Source organism: Daktulosphaira vitifoliae, unplaced genomic scaffold, assembly GCF_025091365.1.
Source record: "Daktulosphaira vitifoliae isolate Bord-2020 unplaced genomic scaffold, ASM2509136v1 Scaffold_4, whole genome shotgun sequence".
Taxonomy (NCBI): Eukaryota; Metazoa; Arthropoda; class Insecta; order Hemiptera; family Phylloxeridae; genus Daktulosphaira; species Daktulosphaira vitifoliae.
In genome coordinates, this window is record NW_026099575.1 from 36,877,182 (window position 1) to 36,898,920 (window position 21,739).

Sequence of the window (21,739 nt, forward strand, 5' to 3'; positions counted from 1 at the left end):
TATTTAAATTAGATATGTTTAAATAAGCAACAATTGAAAAAATCATATTGAACTAAAAAATTTTGGATAAAAAGATAATTTTTAATACTAACCACTCATAACTTGTTTGACTTGTAAATACATATTTACATCGCGTACTGTAGATAGTTTTACAGATAAGTTACTATTTGTAGCAAGTGCTCTTAGATCTTCCATTGTATAAGCTTTGTTAGATACAATTAAATGACGTTCTAAAATTTGACGGCCCTAAAATATTTAATTTAATATTAACAATACTGATTATGTATAAAATATATATATATTATAACAGTAATAATTGTGCAATACAGGTAATTTCTAAAATCTATATTAAAGGAACTTACAACTTGTACATTATCAAATATTTTATTAAATACATGTGGTGAGTGTGTGTTCACATGGTTCCAAGCCCAATTTCTAGGTACAAAGTATGTGAATCGTTTTTCTGTGTTTGATAATTCGTCATTTAAACCAGATGCTGAACCTAAGTAATTGGTAAAGCTGGAATAAAAAAAAATTAAATTAGATTGAAATGATAAATTAAATATTAATCGTAAAATAATTTCTGAGATAATTTATTTATTTTTAATAGTTTAAATTTTAAAATACTAACTTCAATGTTGGATCAGTAGCTAATTTCCGATCAACAGTTGATGATGGAATTCCTAATACTCTATCAATAATATGTATAATTCCATTTTTGGCAGCTAAATTGGGTTGGATAGCTGTTGCATTTACACTACCACCTTCCAGAGTAAGGGTACGGTTTTTTCCACTAATTACTACATTGAAGAACAAATCCTTGAGGGGTACTTCAGTTGGCACCTGCAAGTTCTAATCCATTGTAGATGGAAGATAATGGAAAAAACCAAACAAACCACAAAAATTAAAATCATGCTTTAGCCATGCATCTACTTAAAATGAATACAGTATAAAATATTGAAAGAAATAAAGTGAATTTTAAAAAGCATTAAGATATATTTGGAAAGAAAAATTATTAAAAAAAAAATGCAATGTTAAAAGATAATATTTTTGAAGTATTTTTTAACATTAAGAATATTTTCATAAAAAATATATCTATGTCAGTAAAAAAAAATAATAAAAATGCCTAAATTATTACAGGTAACATTTACGTTTTTAACATAATTTATAAACATAAATGAGGTTAGTTGTAATATAAATATTTAGTATTTGCATTTCAATAATTATTTAAAATGTAACACTATCACAATAAGATATTCTAAACATAAGATATGATGATAATTCTTTGACTTTTTCCAATGAGTATGTTAAATATTAATGAGACTTGAAATTGTAAAACAAATCTTTGTTAAATTTTTACGATAAACATTTCATACCAAATTATCTATAGATGAGTAAAAAATAATTTTAAAATATTGCAATGTATTGTAAAATAAATTTCTAGAAGTTTACCTCAACAAATTTTTGGTATTCTCGAACTTTGAAAATTTTAAAACAAATTATGTTCTTTAGACTGACAAAAATATAAATTTGATAATAATTTTATTTGAAATACTTAATCAGAAAAATGTTTTTATGAAATTTTAATAACAAAACAAATACATAAATACAAATTTCACTTTAGAAATAATTATATAGATTGTTCAATTAGTAAGGAAACGGGTTTCTATTGTTCCCGTTGTTTGTATCCTTACTTAGTGAACAACTGTATAAAATCCCAATATTAACTAATAATTGATGTATTATTATTATTATTATTATTAAATAATTTAATTCTTAATAGAAACATGATATTAGTTTAAATATGATCAAATTTTTCTAAGCACATTTAATTAATAGTATTAAGTTTTAATTAGTAAAGTTGTCATAATTTTAATACTTAGTTATAGCTACTTATAAAAACAAAAAGTCCACTACAGGTTTAATCGGTAAAATGTGAATTAGGTTTTAACCGTTTAAGGTTTCATGGTATCAATTTTTAATCACAATTTATAACTATAACTCAAAATCAAATCATGTGTATCGCACCACCAAAATAATTAACACTGGCATGTCAAAAAAGTTGATTTAGTAAATAGCAAACAACCACCACAATTAAATTAACACTGTAAAATTGTTAAAAAACGATGAAAAAATATAATAATAACCTTATCAACTGATCCTGAAATGATATCGTCCATAGATAATCGTTGGTTGACCAAATGCATATCGAGCAAATACCTGATAAATGTACGGTTGGTCAAGTAGGGTTCAATTAAAGGATCGTTGAAGGCAGCGTTAGAAGGAGCAAACAGGGTAATATTGGGCAAAGCTTCTAATTTGTCCATGAAGCTTGACCCAGCGGAATCTACAATTGCCTCAAAGAATCGGTGTAAAATACCGTCATCTCTATCCTGTAATGTATAAAGAACAATTAAATATTTTTTTCGTCTAGTATATATAAAGTATAATGAATATTCAATAACTTATACTTGCCTTGTACGACTGATGTGAAATAACATTCAAAGATTCAACGAAACAATCATGGAATAAAAAAACAAATATTAAAATTTATTTACTTATTTTTAAGTCAATAAAAAAAATGTAAAATACTAACCTCCACAAATTGTTTTACGGTTTTGTCTACTAACATCAAAGGTTTGCTAATCAGATGTACCACGCCGTTTTCAATGGGAATATTGGCTTTGATGATTTCTGCAGTCACAGCTCCAGTAGGATAAGAACCGCCACCAAAAATGGTATCACTGCTCACATAATCTAAAAAAAGAATAATAATTAATTCATATAATCGCACGTAGTCTTGTTAAACACGTCAATTGCAGATCAATTCTGACAAAATGGACATCAAAACATAGAAATTTATTTCACTCAGTCATCAAAATAAATAAACATTGTCCTAACCTCTTAATGATGATGTTCACTCATAACTAAAAGTTTCTACCGTCATTTACTTTTCCATCTGCCAACTAAAAATAATCTAATTGTCGGAAATTCTGAGGTCAGAAACAACGACACCAGTCGGCCCAAATAACGGGATACCATCAAATCCAAAATAAACAAACGCTTTACTAATATTTTACTATACGGTTTAAATGTTTTGGTTGACCTATAATATCCATTTTAATCAATGAATGTGTTGTAGGCGTATCATTTATAAACCGGGAGGCGCAAGTAAAAATGTAGCTTTTTGCACAATTCAAGAATAAAAGAGCATCTTATTTATTTACTTATTATTTGAACTTACGTTTAGTTCTGCCAGCGTCTTCGTTTGAAGAGAAGAAAGCGACTACTCTGAGCATGTCAGTAAAGGCCAACGTTTTAAATTGTTCACCTTCGTTTGTTGGTCCCAAGAAAAGCACATTGTCTGGAATGATGTGGGCGTCGATTATTTGTTTATCGATTATATCAAAATTGGCTCTCTGATACTGAAATGACATACAACAAATAAAAATCAGAACATAATTACGGTACGCAATAATACCTAATAAATATAAATTAAATCGTTTGTGACTAAGAGATGTCATACGGGCNCAACAAATAAAATCAGAACATAATTACGGTACGCAATAATACCTAATAAATATAAATTAAATCGTTTGTGACTAAGAGATGTCATACGGGCCGTATGTGTGATGTAGGAAGAGCGCCTCGACAAACCGAGGGAGATGGGAAGAAGGGCTAAGGGTCACGGGCGCGTTTGTGGCACGTTAACCGCGACGCAATGCTCGTGTGGTAACAATTATATTATTATTCAAGGCGAACGCTGTGATTGAGTTTTTTTGTTCGAATCCACACACCGTCATGACGTGTCGACGATATTTCAAAAAGGAAAAAAACTATATAATTTATCTTTTAAGAAATTAGTGATTGCAAATCAGTTTTCTAAAATAATGACGTATCGGTCACGAGTGTAACTACAGACAGTAAGGTGTTTCGACTAGCAGCCATCGTGACACGCTGGATAAATGTTATAACGCTGTAATCATAAATATTATCGTCCATTACACAGAGCGGTGAAAGGCCCAAACAATACGAATAGGCGCACACAAACTTTCCAAGTGACTATTGTCTTCAAGTGTCGGCGAGTCGACCGCAATAATAAGCGTCGCGGTTAGTTCAACTTCCAGGATACCGAGTGCGTGGATGAATTATACAAACTCCTACCAAGAGGTCTTGAACTATAAATTGGCATAGCTCCACTGAAATCCGACGAAAAAAGAGAGTCTAGAAAGAATCGATTTACCTGAATTACAACCACTTTAGAGTTTGCTCGAAACCGGAGAAAAGGAAACGTTAATTATCAAATGCTCCTATTTTTAGATAATAAGCGTCAAAATTAGAGAACGAAAATAAACTCTTCTTTTTTTTTTTTTTTAATAGCCGTCCTTGACAAGAGCGTTGGGATGCGAAAATAATAACGCCGAGTTAAAATTACAACCAACTTAAGTGTAATAGTGACACACTCTTCTCTCAGGCATATCAAAAGAAATATTGTTCTCGGCCATGTTTTACACGTCAATAGTAATAATGATAATAATCATACAAGCGCTTATGGTATTTGTTTGTCACCGACGTTCCTTTTGTATTGTAATGTGCAGTCGAGAAATTCTGCATCGACGACAGGAAATAAACAATTTAACTAATTAAGGATTTTTTTCTTTTTTAATACTTACGTTGTTCACTTCATCGACGGGTATGAAGAACGTGTGGCCTCCTTTGTTGCCGAATTGATGTAGTTTTTGCAACTCGATAACTCTGTTGCGGAACGCACTGAAAACATAAAATCAAGTTAAAAACCAATAACGGTCGAAAATTAAAAAACTCCATGATTTTTATGTCCCATCGAGCGTGGGATAGACCAACGGCTGCTATTTCGTTTTTATTGATGGCACATTTTGTTTAGTTAGTGGGAACAGCTCCCCTTATATTTCACAGAAGAAAAATAATCCATAGTATGTTTTAAAAGGGAGAGCGATGAGTTTTATTTAAACATTATAATACATCATATTCGATTCACAAAAGAGACATGTATACTATCATCATCCAATAGGGTAAAGAGGAGTGCTTTAAAGGTATAAAATTCATAGGTTAAACAAACAAGCCATTGAATAGGTTAATAACTTTGTAACGTACAATAATGTTATGTACAATAAACTTTCATTTTAGCTGTGAAATTTGACTCGCGTCAACAACATGCACGCTTTTGTCCGCCTACACGTTAGTCCTTAAAGCCGAGTAAGATGATCAAGTTTAGAGAGCAGGAAACATGTTATGACAAATAACGCGTGGTACGCGCGTTGAGAATTTAGCATTGAAGAAGTACTTGAACAAGACGGTATCTAATTAAACATTCAGCAGCAGCGAGTGGGCGTAGAAAAACACTACAACGAATACGATTAACTGTAATTAAAAGAGCACACTAGAAAAGGAAATGACTCGTGTGGACCACAAGGGGTTTGTGTGAACAAATTTCAGAGGCAACGCCCGTTTACGCGCTGTAATAATAATCGCACACGACAGAGGACTTTTTGTGAATTTCGACGACATTTCGTGACAACTAAAAGGTCAAATAATCGTGTCAAAAAAAGCCGTGGACGAATAATAAATTGAAACCAAACAGATCGAGTGCAACCAGAAGATGTTGACGTGACCAAAGTCATTAAATAATTAAAGTGCTCTATATAAAATTGTATAATTATTTCACTTCCTCGAAATGGCAAAATTGAACACGATAAAAATTTCAATATATACCAGTATTTATTACTGTACACTAATATCTGGTCCGATATTTAATTAAGTTGTAAAAGTGCACTCACTTGATACGATATCCGTCCAAGTCCAGGATTTCATTAATCTCCATCATTTTAGATGCGTTAGGATTGTACGTGGTTGTGGTCATATCCTTTTTCAGTCTTAATGGTTGCAAAACTTGATCGATCACATGCAGTACCTGTAAGTTAAAAAAAGTGGCGTGATTAGTCATTGTCTATTGGAACACGTTGTATATATTTCTAATTATAAGAAATTATGGAACAAATTCAGTTTTCCCAGATGATTTTTTCGATTTTTTTAGATTGATTTGTTTTTTATACTAATTATGAATATGCAAAAATAAAATAAAGTAAAAAAGTAATAGGACTTTAAAATTTGCGTATAACGCCGTTATAAGGCCACGAGCACTCCATCTTCCGAATGTAGTATTAGTCATCTAAGGGCAAAATGCTCAGATTGATGCTTCTATCACTGCGTTTTTGCATTTTCGTTCAATTTTTTAATATTTTCAATAATAATGTGCATTTTGCAATAAATATTATTTGTTAGAACAAACTTTGGGTCGCCTACACCTGCCGGTTCCAGTGACTGATTCGAGACCATTCAGGACTCTCATTGGATGTGGACTCGCGCCCTAAGGAACGAAGAAAGAAACTCTAGTCCGATTTTAACCTATTCAAAACCGTTAGACCGAAAATTACAGACTCAACAAATCCAAACCGCCTCACACGAAACGGTATAATAACGGTTTTATCAGAATTTTGTTAGCAATACATTGCATATTATTCGTTTATTTATATTGTTATAAATTTTAAATTACAAGTATAAATACTTAGCAAAAGGTTGTATAAATGAGCAAAATTTTGTCGTACACGCAGTCTGATAATAATGTTGTATGCATACATTAAAGTGCTATAACTTTTTAAATATTTTTAAGAGACATTCATATTTACATATTCGTAATCAGCGTAAAAACACAAATCGATTAAAAAAAATCGTCTGGGACCTAGAGTCCATTTATGCTGAAATTAATAACAGTTGATCAATTTATATTTAAAAATTACTTGTGGTTTTCCTTTTTCATTATTGTGTTCGTAATTTGATAATCGGTGAATAATTCTTGCTTGATTTGCATAGTATTCTTCAGGGCCCTTTTTCGTGATCCAAATAGGCGGATTGCCTTCTAATTCAGAAGAAACAGATCTTTCTAATTGTTCTAATTTGTATGGGGCGTTTGCTAAAATAACACAAATATGTCTCATTAGTACAAATTTGTATTGTCCCAAAAACTTTTAAACAGATAATAAAAATATATATTTTTTCTCAAATTCTAATTTTATAATGTTCACACCATGAATCATCAAATTATGACAAAAATAATAAATAAATAATAATTAAAAAGCAAAAACACGTTTACCAAAAAACAAAGTAATAAAAAATGTTAACTACAGGATAATATTGTACAATATTATTTATTATACAGAACATGTCATGTGCTATTGCAGATATCGTACACAATTACGCATTCAAATAAAATGTATGAAAACGTTAAATTTGTTTATTTTCATTTTAAAATATAATTTTTGGAAAATAAGTAATGACACTAAATATGAATAAAAATAGGGATTATTAAAAATTCGAATACGCGCTTTGCCACATAGAATGTCGATGGTAAACTTAAAATAACAATTGAATTCGACCAAAAATCAAAAACGATAACATTTTAATAAACGCCAGAAGAATCTGTTGCATTTTTCTCGTAGAATCTCACACATTTTCCGATTATAATGCAGGTACTGTGCGACAGTGGAGGTCACTGCCCGAAAATAATATTACACTTCACAACAACGGGCGGCTTTGATACTGTGTCGGTGATTTCCGCCTAGTCACAGTCGAGGCTGATCTTTTGTCCGGATTTTTTAGACATCCAAAAGATCCGCTACCTTGTAATACTTTGCGAGTATCAACGTCGTGATACGAAATATTCTATGGAAAGTCTAAACACATAATGGTAATAATGTAATCGCGCGAAGACGTCAGCCGTTATGACCTAAGGAAATAGTTCAAAGAGAATAAATCGGTATCGTGGTTATAACACTCGAGCTAGTACTTGGATAATATTTTTAATAACAATAATATAAATAAAATACCGTCGCACGCACCGTGTCAAATGAGAAAATACCGGAACGCACCATTCGTGTGTCGATGACGGGAGAGGCTGATCGTGGAGCGAATAAAGGATGAGGCGCGGAGAAGACGGAAAAGAGCCAGGAAAAAAATAATTATTGTACCACAACGACAATAACGCCTATGGTGTAAAAAATGAAAAAACAAAAACTAGACAAGGCTCGAGTTTTTTTATTTTTTTGTTTAGAGACAAATGAAGCATCGCGTAGAATATATTAAGAACGCGCCTATAGCGTGAAGATTGGATGAAATTGTTTTGCATGAGAACCATAAAGAGAACGGCCACACAATAATAACTATGTAAATACGACGTAAAATAATGACGAGCAGATAGCAACGTTTAGCATGTCGTTTTAAATGTCACGGCTTGGCATTTATACGGCCGTGCAAAAGTATCGCTAATACGTCAGAGTTGGTAAACAACAAGGCCTATCCGATACGATAACGAAAGTCCCAAGTCGCAATTTCCATTGTTTATGGTTTACGGTTTAATTGCAAAAACCGCAATGAAGATATAAAAAAATTCGCTAGTTTACTGAAATCAAACTACTAGCGTTGTTCAACTTCAAAGCAGACGGATTCACGCAACCAAAACGCCAAGTCTCTGTTCGCTGTTGAAAAAAATGAAAAAGAATTTCAGTTGTATTCGGCTTCTACTTAGGCATATTGTGACTAGTAGTCATAGATGTGGTCAGCTGCGGTAATCGACTGTACAGTAAATAACAATATGGGTAGCTCTCGCATCGTTGTAGGTGTTTTTATGACATGACTACCATGGCTAGTTTTGGGCCATTGTGGTGAAAAAAGACAGTACTCTCGTTACTTATATGATAGAAACGGAATCTGGCGCGGTTTTTTAACACTCTGTACGATTCCACCAAACCACCGGTCGGTCAAGGTGGTCTGAACTTGAGTCGAAGTTGTTACAGGACCCATACCCCGTGACACTCCCGCAAGTCAATGCACCGTAACTTCCCTTCATAACACATTATACACTCACTTCCTTTTCCTCTTCCACAACAACAGCCCTCGGCGGTGTAACCATTGTAAAAAATTAAATAATATTTTCATATCCCTAACTTCATCGCCGATAGTTATTATTAGTATTCATTTTTTTGTTCAAATTAAATTTACGTATTAGTTGAAATATTTTCTTACTTATATGATAATACGGTAGATAATCGTCGTCATTATCTTTTTTGGACATGAAGGCCGTATTTAGTGGAGCGAACACAGTGACACTTCTCAGGTGCATCGTCGAATTGACGATTGGATTTCGTTCGATTAAACTGTAGATCTATAACAAAAAAAATAAAAATTTAAAAAATTTCACTCATTATATTATCATGAGAAATTAGTCCTTAGGAAAAGTCACGACACATAGTCGAAAATAATATTTATTGCTTAATCAACCCAACGCTAAACAACATTAGGTAAGTAGAAAACGGCAACATACCTAAAATTGGTGGCATCCGTTCTCTTTACCGGTTGTTAGTCATATTTTACTACTCCTTTGGGTACTACTGAAATTCGTATTTCGAACATACGGAGATTCGCCTAACTGTTAACATGCCTTTTCGACCAAACAACACGCACAGTACATACACACTACATAGGAACACATACGAAAATTAGTGTCACAAACNAGTTAAATTGTTAACATGCCTTTTCGACCAAACAACACGCACAGTACATACACACTACATAGGAACACATACGAAAATTAGTGTCACAAACGATCCGTGACCAATAATTTGTCATGTCCCCGTGCCGCACACGACAATGAATCANACGATCCGTGACCAATAATTTGTCGTGTCCCCGTGCCGCACACGACAATGAATCATTTACAATAAAACTAACAAGTTTTCATTTACGGAAATAAAAAAAGGCTTCTCTATTTTTCAAAAAAGACTACCCCGCTGTTTTAGATATCGTGGGCATTGAGACTGATTAGTTAAAATATGCATTTGATGAAAAATATTTCATGAAATATTTCAACACATGAATTTATAAAAATGTATTCATGGACTTCTTGGAACTCGTTATATAAATTTATAAACCAAAAATTTGTCATTCTTCGTAAAAGGCGTTTCCAAAAGGTGATATTATTTTCAGGCCCAGAATTATATACGGCATTTGGCTAGTCAAAACAATTCAATAAACCAATATTAATATTATATAGAATCCGCACCGCTTGTAGATGTAATTCACATTTCTATTTTAGTCGACCACGTGAAGTATAAACGTTTATAGTGGTTTTTTGAGTCGTGCACTGGCAAATACAACTAACATGTGACCAGAATAACACGAAACAATATCGGATAAACCAATAATTATTAATTTTGATTCAACATTGTACGACCGTGAACTCCTACAAGTTCAATTGGTGTATAATTTTCGATGCAATTGTCACCCACCACACAAACAACAGTTTTAGAAAAATGAAAGTAAATCGATAGATATGGTAAAATTATTTTGGTTATTTTCCTAGACGAGTATAATAAGAATTGCATTATTCAGATATTTAATATAGTTAAACTTAACGGACGGTAAACAATATTTCACTAGACCATCAGTAGTACTAATACATGTAACGTGTCAGGGGTGTGGTCTTTCCGGTACTCGCTAACATAATTTATTATTATAAATCCACCCCGCGAACAGACACTATGCCAATTTGGATTAAGTACTAAGATAGTGCATTGTTTTACATGAAACATTTGTCAAATCTCGGTTACCAAAACAACAACAAAATAATATTTTATCGTTTGAGTTCAGGTGCATTTACATTGCATTGAGTAGCTAGACACTAGTTCGACTCGCACGAAAATAATGGCGGCAAGTTAAGCGTGCAAATAGTGTAATTGAACACGACCCATTTACTGAGTATAACAATACTCACGTTTACATACTGTTAAATAGGAACGATGACTAATAGAAGCGAGTATAGGGTAATTAATCACAAGCTAGTAAACTTTTAGAAATATTATGTTTTTCTAAAAAAATATTAATATTGTCGATAACATAATGATTCTATGTTATTTGAGATGATACCAGTAACTTGTTTTCCGTGGTCAATTAATTTTACTAGACGATACTACATTGATGATGAAAATGAAATTTGCAACATTTCTAGTAACTAAATACTACTATTGCTAATATAAAATATTTGATTGGTTAGGTATGTTTTATATGAAAAAAATCTAGAGTTTATTATTTATTTATAGTAAAGTAATAAAGAAAAAGTTTTTTTGCGAATTAACCCAACACAGATTTTAGTGTTTCTATTAGTTAGTTTTGGGGAATATTAAAACATTTTATTTAATCTAATCAATATAAATTCCTTAACTAAAATATGTTTTAAGAACCCCTTGTAAGTAAAGTTGAGAGAAATCGCGTACCCAACTGTTAATCCTTGAGGCTAGATCGATATAGCCACTAAAGAAAATGAAAGTGGTCGACTTTCATCTATTAAATGTTATTTCAACCATTACCATAGGACCTATTATGCAAAATTTATTATTAACCTTCAAAAAAACATAATAGAACCCACTAAGCCTAAAGTTTGTTTACCAAGTGACCATCATCTAAAAAAAATCAACAAAAAAGAGCAAAAACTATTGCGCAAAAAGCATGTTTAAGGCAAATTAAAACGTTTAAACAAAAAACTTAACAAATTATTATGTGTTAGTTGTCTACCAATCTTCGGGACTATTATGGAATAATAAAAGGCTATTCGGTAAACAATAAATATTCAATGAATGACTCTCGTTACGTATGTATATTCGCCTTGTAAATCGATGTTGTAGTTTGCTAACAACACAATTGACCATATTAAATAAATTAAAGGATAACAATTGTATTAACACGTTTTCATTTTTTTTTTCATTCATAATACGACGAATTCGTTGTTTATCTTAAAGAGACAATGAGTCAAGCGGTTTTCTAAACGATTTTTGGTATAAGACAATAACAATTCTACTAACACTGTCACTAGAATACTAAGAATTTATTGCGAAGATTGTTAAAGTATTGTGTACTGAAGCGTTAAAATCATATTTTACATTATGCAACAAAATGACAATAAATTCGAAACATTAGAAAATTGCAACTTCTTTTAAGACAACACGTTTTAAAAGGAGCGCCTGATTTTTTTGAATCGATTATTTTTTTAATTATCCGAGATTATATTTATGGTCAAGTATTATATTTTAAATCATGTTATGTGAGCGGATGGACACGATGAAGTAAAAGTATTTATTGAAAAAATGCCAAACGATTAAGGACATACTGCACGTAACAGAAAATCAAATCAATTTTGCAATGTACACAAAACTCTGGAAGTATTTTTCCCATTTAATTATTAATTTATACAATTAGATAATACTTAAAACCAAATGATTTAACAAGGAAAATGAGCGTTATTAATTTGCACACCAAATTTATTTTTCATGAACTATATTATTATATGATTAAACTTAAATTTGTTTACGATTGATTACTCATCACTATTTACTTGTACGTATTTTAAAACACATTAAATTTACATACTAAAAAGCAGCTGTAAAAAAATAGAAAACACAGCGTACAAAGAACAATAGAGATCTAATTAATAATTAACAATATAAAGTCATAATATTAATCCATGTTTTATGGATTTAACTTGAATGTAATTAGTAGCTAAGGAGTAACATTTGCAAAAAAAATAATGTATAGTTCTACTGACCATGACTAATAAATACTGCAAAAACACGTCATAACAACGATCATTATTCATACGTTATTTATAAACTGAATTGATTAAGTAAATTTAAAGTAAATTTAAACAGATTAGTTGATATCTTCGGTTCTGAAATGATCCAAAGATCAATATAAGTAACATCTATTCTGTATAACAATAAAGAATGTAACCGTGGAATTAAAATAAAAGGCCTCAGCTGACGTAAGTTATTATTATTAATTAAAGTCTAGTCAGCGGACGTGTAACATTCAAAAAACAGTAAAATATTTTAAACACCGAACGGTCAACATCTGTAATTGTTACAATTAAAAGTCGTCGAAAAACAGCCACAACATAAATTTTATGAATGCGCTCATTGCAGTGTTCGAAAAAAAGGAAAAACGTAGTCATCACTTACAAAGAGTTTACCATAATAATGACAGACGCTGAAGATTTTATGAGAAACTCTTTAGAAACGCGACAAACGCTCATGAATATAATATTTCAGCTTAACCTCCTCATTCCACACTATGCATAATATACACTATTCCCCCNCAATGACAGACGCTGAAGATTTTATGAGAAACGCGACAAACGCTCATGAATATAATATTTCAGCTTAACCTCCTCATTCCACACTATGCATAATATACACTATTCCCCCATAGACTTATTATACACTTATTCGTGTTTATATGCGCGTGTGTACGACTAGTACGTTTATTGTCCCGTTGATAATTTTCAAACCCTATTGGGTAATAAAAACGACCCCTCCTCGTTTTTTCCTAGCACATAGATCCTGGAGTATCCGCCTATCGATTTTATAGTCGCGAAACATTTGGGGCTTTGTGCGGCCACCTTAGTAATTTTGTCCCATACATTAATACAACATGTAACAAGACACCCAGGATAAATAATGTAAAAAACAAAAACCTATATTATATTTATACGGGTCTTTATATATAATACAATCACGTGTCTCCAAATGATTAATGCATTTATACAAAATGCAACTAAAAAGAAAGCTACTTGGAATATTCTACTTAAATTAATTATTAATATCTCACTAATATATAAGAATTGAACGTGAAAAACTTCGAGAATAAAATGAAGAAAACAATTGAGATAATACTGATAATGGAAAAATGTAAAAAATCCAATTATTTTCTAAGTTACATTTAATTTAAAGAAAGTTATCAAGAGGTTAGAATGAAAGAAATGATTTAAAACAGTTTTAAATTTANAGTGTTGAGGTTAGAATGAAAGAAATGATTTAAAACAGTTTTAAATTTACATTGATCTTGTAGGATCGTTTTAAAATGTTTTCTTATGATTTATACAGGTTTAAAACAAAAATTGCATGTTTTTAACAACCCTGGATATACCAGAGAAGATAAAACTATACTATAATAATGAATCCATATTATTTTAAATTTCAAAATAATTTATTTCCTTACCAAAATTACCACAATTATAACGACAGTATTGATTAAAAACTATAAATCATAGAATATTTTCAATTATTTATATATAAACTCTTCAATTTGATCGATAAACCACATTATACAATTATATGATGGTGAATTTATATTCATCATTTTTTCACTTTGCGGAAAAGATATTATATTATTATCTAAAATATAAAATTGCATGTACTGAGTGTACAAACGTTTTTTAATTCTACGTTTGAATCAATACAAACGCAAATAAAATATATACTGTGTAAAATAATTTTATCAGATTACAGAATATCAAAAAGTTTGAAAATTTAGCACGAAAAATTACAATTACAGGAAGTTATGGTATAAAAATGTCAATACCTAGTATTATTTCCGGTCGCATCTTGTAGACTATGTCGGTCAATCACCGGACAAACAAAACCAACAATTGCGTAAAATGATGGAACTACCAGTAAAATTAAATTGCGCAGTAGTTGTACAATGTCCTCATTTTACAAACTCGGTTATTTTTTCTTTTCTCAAGACAGCTGTATTATTAATGGTGTAGTCCATTGTATGTCCAATTGATCACGACAAACGGTGAAAGTGATGATAAAATATGGCGTTTTGTATTGCTCATAATTAAAATATAAAAAATGGTATACAAATTTGGAATGGTCTGTAAAGCTCTTGACCTTGCATTTGTTATGATCGACAATAATAAAATTAAAAATATACTAACTAACCAAACGATGGTTAGATTTGTTTGCAAACCGGTTTGTTTATCAGGTTTCATGACCCGAGTGGAGAAAAGTAGCGCCAAACCAGCAAGAGAACTGACATCGCTGATCTCGGTTTTATTTAAGAGTGAAATTGTTTTTAATTTGTACACTTCGTAAGAATTTAAAAGAGAAAATCATGTTTATAATACCAAATATGCAAATATTTTTTTCATACAAAAAAAATTGTTTTCTTTCCATATAAATAATAATGATAGACAAAAAAAAATCTAAAAAAACTATAGGCACTTAGACTTTACCAGAAGTGATATTTTTCCTTCAACTTTCATTCGACCCATATTTAGGGGTAAAAAATGATTTATGTTTAACGGATGATAATAATAAGTTTACAATATTATTACATTATTAGTGTGTGTATAAGATCACCGAGTGAAACGGAACTGTACACGCATAGCAAACACACAGTTTAAAACAAAGTAGGGTAAACAATAATTTCATTTTTCATTGACCCCACTAACCTTTTAATTTGAACGTTCACACATACACATGATCATACGATGAGACATTTTTAGGAGGGCGCCGACTTCTCTCCTCGTACACATCCCTCTCTCTTTGACCGTGCCGCTAATAACAGTCGAGGGGATGACATAAGGGCGCCGCTTGTGTTTCCATGCCAACGTCGAGTTACTAGACGTACTGTTGTTGATTTTTAAAAACACCTACTGTAAATTCTAATTTTGCTAAAACCAACAGCTAATCGGTTATCGACCTAAATAACGATCGTAGTTAGTGATTACTGAACGTGAATTACATTAAATCGCCGTTTATATTACGACAGAGATAAATGTTATTTAAATCTCTTGCGGATGACGTCATTTTGGAAAGCTGTTTGCAACTGTTAAGGTGTATATTTTTTAATTATAATTGAAAATAGAACAAACTTTTATGCGAGAAAATTGTAAATTAAATATTTTGCTGACAGATGATAAACAAAAGGAATACGGCAATAATTTTTGGACAAAAATACGCCATTCATATTCCATTTCAGACAATGATTGATTATAACACTATGAGGAAATCCGATTCCATAAAGTAATATAATACAAACAATAAAAAATTATTCAAACATAAATTTATCACTAGTTTTCAAAGAAATTCACTTAAGTATTGATTTATTTGTTTCTAATAATTTACCATCTTGCTTTTAAATAATTTTTAAATAAGCCATACCTATATTATGATATATGTAGCATATAGTAATGCAAATCATTCTTCAGAGGTAAAATACTGATAAATTGTTTAAATTTAATACATTAAAGTAAGTCGATAAAAAATTATCTTCACACTATGAAAATTTTTGTGATATTATGAATTATTACCGAATTATGGGACAACAGGTCTAGAATAAAATAACATAATAATTAATAATATACCATGTGGGCCATAGTGAGAGTTTTATTATAACCATTGCTAAATCCAAAGAAAACGCAAATTTATTTATTAAAATCAACAAAAACACGAATATGTTTATAAATTGTCACAATGGTCTCCCATAAAGTTACTCTTAATTTAATATTAAAAGACCGATTAAATTCGTTCGAAACTATAAAAGTGCTTTTCCTAAGTATCGACCTCATTTCTACTACAACTCATTTTAATACCATCGAAGTTATTTGCATGAACGAGACTTACAAAGTAGCATACACGTATACCTAATTGTAATACGATCAATACCAAATTTTAGTTTTCCATTCTAGTCTATATTAACCTAGTTCTCCAAAGAGTTTAAGCAATGATCAATATTTCTTTATAGCAAAATCAGTTGGTCAAATCCGTCGACACGCCAGGGAGTCAGTAATTGATGACGAAGGGAAAACTATTCACTGTATATAACTTAACATCAATACAAACAGAAAGATGGATCAAGTTGGATTACTTCTGTCCCCCAGGGCGTCATCATAAGAGTAAATTAAAACGCAGCATAAAATACTTGTCAGCTGTCTTCATTGCTGTACAATATAATAACAAAATCATCCATTCAAAAGGAAATATAAGCACTTATAAGCGCTGGAAGACAAACCAACTATAATTCTAACAAATGTGTTTTTTTATTTTATTAAGTTTACGTTAGATTGCACTCAATTAATGTATTTATTCTCCTAAAACCCCTTTAAAGCGTTGAAATCCAAGTTTTAAATATAAAAATAATATATAGAATCAAACAAAACATGTTATTATATAAAATAACAAAGGGCTTACATTTTAATTTTTTAGGGCATGTTGATAAACTCACAAATATATCAAACATATAAAGGTAAACAATAAACGGTAGTACCGGACTTCTTGTGTCGAAAAAAGTAGATATAAAATTTAATCACCGACTTGCTCGAAGAAACTATTGAACGGAACATTGTGCGGTTGGCTTGTTGCACTAGAATATTAAAAAAAAATCGATCGTCATCGTAGCTGTGTAGTCAACGATATTAATTAAAAGCCAACGCACAATATTAATTGTTAATCATCTGAATCCGAATCACTAACATAATCGACATCCACTCGCCAAATCGTTTTCCATCACATTTTTTAATTATTACTTGTCGTCAAACATTTACACTCTGTCGAACCGGATCGTAGCGTAACGGACCTCTCCCATGCTATACACTCTACACAATATACATGGAACATAACATTGTTATTATTCTACTTATACCATCAAATACTCCGATAAATAGTCGATTTCAATAATATGCATCCCGATAAACCGTCACGATAGAACCACCTGTGTGCCCTTCATTAAACTTAAAATACATTTTAAGCGAGTTCATCGCTCTTACATTAGCCAGCGACATATTTGTAAATGAAAAATTCAAACATAAGTAGACGACTTATTGAATAAAATAATGTCTTTTAAAACAAAGACTCCTATTAAAAATAATTTCCACGTGCATTAAAGAACATAAAAGTGTTATCATAACAATAATAATAAGCGGTGGCACTGATACATTCCAATATCCACTGGTCCACTTATTCACTACATTTTTTTTTTGTTGTTTTATTCGTTGTCCTAGATAGCTTCAGATGTTGATGCATCGGCACTTGTTCACTATTATATTATATGATGACAAACGTAAGACGGCAGTCCCCTATGAACGAGCATCATCCTCATAATAAGGACACATTAATTGGTTAAAATAAAAGTAGAATGATCTAAAAGTTGAAACGTCAAATACTCTACGATATTTCAATAAAAAACGTATTACAATTTCATTGTTGATTATCTCACGTGAGTTACAATAATAACATAAATACATATTAATCATTAAACTGTGTAAGTGTCCGTTTGTTTTCCAAAATGTGTTTTTTCTACAAAATACTACCCTAAATCAAGTGCATTACGATTGTTTAGGTCGGATGGGCACGTCATAACTAATTATTATTGTAATAGAACAATGTGCAGCTGCGAACAATTAAACGGATAACGTTAAGCAAAAAGAACTCGACAATTATACATTCATTCATAAGATAAAAAAAACTCTCTGTCCATATTATGTTTAAGAGGCCAAAAAACATATGAAATTTGAGATACAGCATCTCGTTATTCAAATCATAAATCAAGTACAAAAAAAGAACCTATAGTTCATAAAAAGTGTTACATTTCATATATTCACCATATTACATTGAAGCTTGACGTTTTGTTTTTTCTGTGTTATCTAATGACGCATGGTTGAATTTTATATAACCGCAAAACCTGGATGATTGTGTTTTAAAATATTGATTTTATACTAAGACACAATTAACGATTTTTTCAAGTCGTTACCGCCCATTTGAGTTATTATGTTAAAACGAGGATACGAGATTACGCATTCTGGGTTTATTGAACTTCTGATACTACAAGTAAAAAGAAAATAAAAATATAACCGATACCTCTCAAAGTTCACAAGGACTGAAATATTTCCATGATGGGCTACTATTATAATATATGACATCATCAGCATTTTAAGAATTGTCCTGTGTACACATACTGTTCTGATTTTATTGGTTATATTTTATGTTCCGTGGGACACATTGGTTTATGGTCTTTATTCGATTGTTAAGGACTCGAAAAAGGGCCCGTATCCTTTGAATTAGACGAGTACGTCATTAAATCGAGTTTATAATTCAATTTTTTTTTTTATAATGTATATAATAATAAAAAAACGCCTTAGATCTTCCAGTAGTTGTGGGTTAACGGTTACAATACGTTTTTATTTTTCTAAAGAATAGAAATTTAAAATTAATAAGAATAATATAGCTCAATATAAATGACACATTTTAACAATGTTTCTTAAGGTCACGAACAAGTAAAATTAAATTTTATTAGGCTACATTTGTGAACGTTTTCATAAACGATTTGTTTCTTTAAGACTAGAGTAGAACACATTAGGGCTGAGGCCAACTAAAGCGGACGTCTAACAAGGAGCAGACGAGAAATAGATTACGCGATGAGTTATCAATGGAATTGACTGACTCAGCGCGTGTGTTATTAATCGTCAATTACCGTGTTGAATGAATCGCTGACCGTTACTGAAATAGTCATTCATGTGATGATTCATAAGAATAACAATTAAAAAATCGAAAATTCATCAGCAGAACGTCAAATATCTATTACTAGTCTATTTCAATCTATAAATAAAATATTTTTTATTGTAAAAGTGGTGTTCCATTAAAGATATTGGAAGGTACATTTTTTTAAGAAGATATATCATTTTTTCATTAACTTAAATAGAAAATGAAAATATAATTTCGCTCTCCTAAAATGCGAGGAATTGGTAATACGCTTCTTTAATCCAAGATCCTCGTATGTAATGTATTATGTAAATTGAACGACAATAACATAGGTAGGAGCAATTCAAATTTTTTTCTATACTTTTAGTAGAAGCCTTTGTTAACCTTTGTATTATACGCATAAGTATTCACCTTTNTGTTAATGTAGGAGCAATTCAAATTTTTTTCTATACTTTTAGTAGAAGCCTTTGTTAACCTTTGTATTATACGCATAAGTATTCACCTTTGTATATTTTTATTAAAAATAACATTTCAAAATATTCAAAAACTGGAGTAAATAAAATAATTTACAAATAAATGCTAGCTAGCTTAACGATCGTCAAATTAAAACAGATTCAAAAAATAAAAAAACTTCTCTTGTATCACTCGTAAAAGCCTTCAAAATGCTAAAACTTTACTAAGAGTGTTTTCCATCTAAGGTCAATTCTAAGATAACAACACACGAGAAAACTTTACATGACAAACGAGTTTTCATGTATTTCCTTATTACTTTTTCGTAACCGGATACTAGAAAATACAAACTTACTAGTACTTATAAACTTTCACAAAGGTTATAATAATGACTGTCACAAATCGCATAATTTCAATTTTTTTTAAGCTTTATTTTGTCTACAAAATATAATTTACAAATAACTTAAAGTAATGTTACACAACTATCCATATCTATAATAAAGAAGATACAAAAGGGTTTAGATCTTTCAAAATCTTTACACAAATATACGTTACCTCAATAACAAAATTCATAGTTGCCAGCCAGAAAATTGTCCTTATTATTGTGAAAAACTGATAACGATCATTATGAACTTATTGTTTTAATTATGCAATATCAACTTAAGTAAAACGATCTATGAGATATATTTTTTCGATGGAATATCATTAAATTAAAAGTAATGAATCTCATTGATCTGAAAAGATGACCTTTTTATGAAAATTATTAATTCACTTTTATGGCTAAATAATGGACATGTTGATAAAATCATATCCCGAGACGATCAATCTCCACTCTGATAAAACAACACGAGTATAAAAAAACATTGGTACTTTTTTCATTATCAGCCGACCACACGAACCAATAATAATCACCGTCCGTCGAATGTAATGATCAGTCTATATTATTATTAATAGGGTGTCCTATGAGGTGGTTTTCCACTGAAGAGAAAAACTATGTAACTACGCCGGTATAAAGTGCCGGCGACGGCTACGTAGTAAAACCGTCGGTGGTTGTGGCGCCGGATTTCTACCCCTAGTCGCCATCGCCTAGCTATTCCCCGTCGGTGGTTCTTGAACCCTCTACTACCCTCAGCCAAACGACGCCGTCCCTGGAGTTTTCGGGCAGCACTACCGAGTCGAATGATCAATATTTTTACAATAATATATACGCAACACCGCTACCCTACGCCTTCCGCAATCTCTGTCTCACCACTTTTGTTTGAATGGCGTGTGTTCCGCAGCTCAGTCATACAGAATATTAAATGACCAACAAATTCGATGACACTGTGCTCAACCGAAAAAACTTAGCGTCCGTCGTCTGTTATAATGATTTCAGTGTAATACGATAATAATGGGTAGAGGTAACGATCGCAGGATATACACTCAGCTAGTCACTCTGGGCAGTGCGAAGAGAGGTCATGACAAATTACACTATCGCTCCTGATGGGTAAATGTAACACACTGAATTTGACACACATGATCCATAGTACTTAATAAACTAACGGCACAAGTTTTTGGTAAGATTATGTATAAATTTACAATCAAGAAATCCACTTCACGTGGCACTCAATTTTAAGTGTGTTCTCTTTAGACATGTTTACTTATTAGCGCCCGTTTACAATGTTCGAGTTTTAACGCTTACAGTTTATCGATTCACGAACCTATAACGTTACGTAAAACTATTAAGCAAACAAAACGTATAAAAATAACAAGTGAAGTTGAAAAAAAGTTCACGAAATCTTATGTAACCATCGCATTGAGTCTATACCACCATCGGGTCATTCGTAAACGAGACATACCTATACAACGTGTGCGGGATGCACGCCCTGAGATTTTAGATCTTT

General features: G+C 31.3%; 1 protein-coding gene across 3 annotated transcripts in view; it reads right to left on the minus strand.

The window, feature by feature from the left end:
* Positions 1 to 21,739, minus strand: part of LOC126905774 (fasciclin-1) — a 39,218-nt gene that overhangs the window by 2,352 nt on the left and 15,127 nt on the right. For 2 of the 3 annotated variants that reach the window (XM_050685811.1, XM_050685809.1), the window contains exons 2-12: positions 9,118 to 9,256; positions 6,837 to 7,009; positions 5,817 to 5,950; positions 4,674 to 4,770; positions 3,245 to 3,425; positions 2,597 to 2,757; positions 2,476 to 2,484; positions 2,148 to 2,393; positions 632 to 852; positions 363 to 519; positions 93 to 246 (exon numbers count right to left, since the gene is read on the minus strand). In XM_050685811.1, the coding sequence (XP_050541768.1) occupies positions 93 to 246; positions 363 to 519; positions 632 to 852; positions 2,148 to 2,393; positions 2,476 to 2,484; positions 2,597 to 2,757; positions 3,245 to 3,425; positions 4,674 to 4,770; positions 5,817 to 5,950; positions 6,837 to 7,009; positions 9,118 to 9,256 (1,672 nt within the window). The remainder of the gene's footprint in view (positions 1 to 92; positions 247 to 362; positions 520 to 631; positions 853 to 2,147; positions 2,394 to 2,475; positions 2,485 to 2,596; positions 2,758 to 3,244; positions 3,426 to 4,673; positions 4,771 to 5,816; positions 5,951 to 6,836; positions 7,010 to 9,117; positions 9,257 to 21,739) is intronic. The other variant, XM_050685810.1, reaches the window with a different exon arrangement.